Raw genomic sequence first — 3,087 nt, forward strand, 5'->3', positions numbered from 1 at the left:
CGTATGGCCCCTCCCAAACTGCTCTCCCTGCACATTGTCCATTCAGCAAGTGGCTACAAACTCTTCTCTTTTCCTTCAGTAACTCATATCTCACCTGTTAGCAATTCAAATTGCATCCAGAATCCAACCATGTCTCACTGTCTCCAAAACCACACTCTGGTCTGCGCCATGGTCTGTGCTTTACTTTTCTCTGTGGTGCTTATTACGATCTGACCTCTATTTGTTTGTTGCTGTTGTTATTAGTTATTGGTTACTGGCTGCCTCCCCACTGGAATATAAACTCCAAGAGGTTGATGCTTTGTTTCATTCACGGCTGTAGCCCAGTGCCTGAAACGGTGCCTGGCCTGAAGTTGGCACTGAAAAATACTTGGTGGATGAACTTGGGGAATATGGCTATCTGACCTACAAACTTCAAATAAAGTCTGGTCTGTACAGCTGCTCTTTGTTCAGCCATGCCATGGAATTGTGAATTCCGGTCCTTGTGTTTGGCTCCTAAGGGTACTGGGGTCTATATCTTATCTAATTATGAAACAAAAGGAGAATCTGCTCCAGTAAAAATAATTTCCAGGATGTCATCAGAACAGCTGAGGGAAGGGTTAGTGGGGAGAGGGGTCTCAGGACCATGAAGCCAGGACCTCTGTGGGCTCCTGGATCAAACACTGGAGAGGAAACTAGCCTTTTCACCAGCCCACCTGCTCACACAATATTGCGCCTATGTACTGTTCTGCCTCAGGTGAGCTCGTTCAGAAGAGGCATCTATCTACAAATTAACTTTCTAGAGGTTAATTATTTTGCACATATAGGACTCTGTTTTGGAAGGACCAAAAGCAAAGAAAAATGTTTTACCACCACCACCAAAAAAAAAAAAGCCAAGGACGTCATGAGTTGGAACAAAGGAGATGATCTCTGTGGGCGCCTCCCTGTTCCATTCCCCAGTGGTGGAAGTGGCTAATGTATATTTGTCATATAACAGGAAGAGGGTAGGAGCCCTGCATATGTTTATTTAGCAATTCCTAAAGTGTGAGGGAAAGTGGCTGATAATCTTCGCTTTGCAGTCTCAAATATTTAGCATTTTTATTGGTTTTGGGTTAGTGCTTTGTTTAGTATCTGTCAATAGTGTTTTGCCGCATGGTCTGGCCTATGGAGCACGAGGACATGAATACACCTTGTTGAAAAGCACCATCTGTTCCCCAGCGATGGTTTGCAGGGCATACCTGGTCTGAGTAGGTGCACAGCTTCGTCACAGATATTGAGACCACATGAAACACATACCTTCTAATTGTTCACATTTTGAAAATATTGGTACCCTACTGAACATACTTTTTCCATATTGAATATTGGTCGCCTATTGAACCACATAAAACCACATACCTTCTAATTGTTCACACTTTTTGCAAGTATTGGTACCCTCTCAGTCACCCATCACTTACGGTACTTTATGCATTAAAAAGCGACAACAACAGCATTGCCCAAAGATGTATTTTGTCATTGTATTTTAATGTGATGAACCTGGTCTCTCAGGCCAGGAAATGAAGGCACAGAAGATGAGATGGTTTTCAAAACACCGTTCAGAAAGCTCGGGCCAGACCAGATACGGACACCAGGAATTTGACCCTCTTGCTTTGGCGGATCCCCTTTGGTGCTGAACCACAAGCAAGTAGTAACACAGAAACAAAGGCTATTGGGGGGATCAAAAAAGATTATTCAATCAGTTCCCTCTCAGTAAAATGTGTAATTTTATCTTCGTTGGAAAGAGAATTGTACAGTCTAGTAAACACTTTTTGTATAACTTGAAGGTTATAATCCGTAGCTGAAGTCTCCCTTTTACTGCAAGTCATCAACCTTGATTTTTTCTTAAACTTATTTACAGAAAAATACCTGAAGAGCCCAGGCTGAGGTCCCCTCATGGATGAGGCAAACAGGACATCATTTGTCGCTGAGGAGTCCTCGAACGCCTCAACCAGAGGGAACACCTCAGTAGCAGAGCCGCGTCGGGAAATTCCCATCGTGCACTGGGTGATCATGAGCATTTCCCCACTGGGCTTTGTTGAGAATGGAATTCTCCTCTGGTTCCTCTGCTTCCGGATGAGAAGAAACCCCTTCACCGTCTACATCACCCACTTGTCTATTGCGGACATCTCGTTGCTCTTTTGCATTTTTATTCTGTCTGTCGACTATGCTTTAGATTACGAGCTCTCTTCCGGCTATTACTACACAATCGTCACATTGTCGGTGACCTTTCTCTTTGGCTACAACACGGGTCTGTATCTGCTGACAGCCATCAGTGTGGAGAGGTGCCTGTCCGTCCTGTACCCCATCTGGTACCGCTGCCATCGCCCCAAGCACCAGTCAGCATTCGTCTGTGCCCTCCTGTGGGCACTTTCCTGCTTAGTGACCACCATGGAATACGTCATGTGCATTGACGGTGAAGGACAGACTCAATCCCGAAGCGACTGCAGGGCGGTGATCGTCTTCATAGTCGTTCTGAGCTTCCTGGTCTTCACTCCACTCATGGTGGTGTCCAGCACCATCTTGGTAGTGAAGATTCGGAAGAATACGTGGGCATCCCACTCCTCGAAGCTGTACCTTGTCATCACGGTCTCCATCATCATATTCTTCATCTTCGCCATGCCCATGAGGCTCCTCTACCTGCTCTATTATGAGTATTGGTCGACGTTCAGGAACTTGCACCACATTTCTCTTCTCTTCTCTACAATCAATAGCAGCGCCAACCCTTTTATTTACTTCTTCGTGGGCAGCAGCAGGAAGAAGCGGTTCAAGGAGTCCTTAAAAGTGGTTCTGACCAGGGCTCTCAAAGATGAGATGCAACCCAGGCGCCCAGAAGACCACACCACCACCACTGAAACTGAGACTGTCGTCTGACAGGTGGAGGAAATTGTGGACAAAAACAGTGGGACGCAGACGAGCTATAGTTTGTGCTTGGGATGCAACTGAATATCTCCTAAATACGGTATAGGACACCTTACCCCATATGCATGAGATGCTAATTAATGCTGAGACTGTACTCTTGCGTTGTACCTTCTGGAAATGCCCAAATACATGTTGGAACTCTATCCTTTCTGTAGC

At 45.5% G+C, this 3,087-nt stretch overlaps 1 protein-coding gene across 1 annotated transcript; it reads left to right on the forward strand.

The window, feature by feature from the left end:
* Window positions 1-1,526: 1,526 nt before the first annotated feature.
* On the forward strand, window positions 1,527-2,883 carry MAS1 (MAS1 proto-oncogene, G protein-coupled receptor; the record flags this gene model as incomplete). The annotated part of the gene is made up of 1 exon (XM_079939598.1): window positions 1,527-2,883. The coding sequence occupies exon 1, from the start codon at window positions 1,906-1,908 to the stop codon at window positions 2,881-2,883; it is 978 nt and encodes a 325-aa protein (XP_079795724.1). The 5' UTR covers window positions 1,527-1,905.
* Between the last annotated feature and the right edge of the window lie 204 nt (window positions 2,884-3,087).

The sequence above is a fragment of the Stenella coeruleoalba genome, assembly GCF_951394435.1.
Source record: "Stenella coeruleoalba genome assembly, chromosome: 12".
Taxonomy (NCBI): domain Eukaryota; kingdom Metazoa; phylum Chordata; class Mammalia; order Artiodactyla; family Delphinidae; genus Stenella; species Stenella coeruleoalba.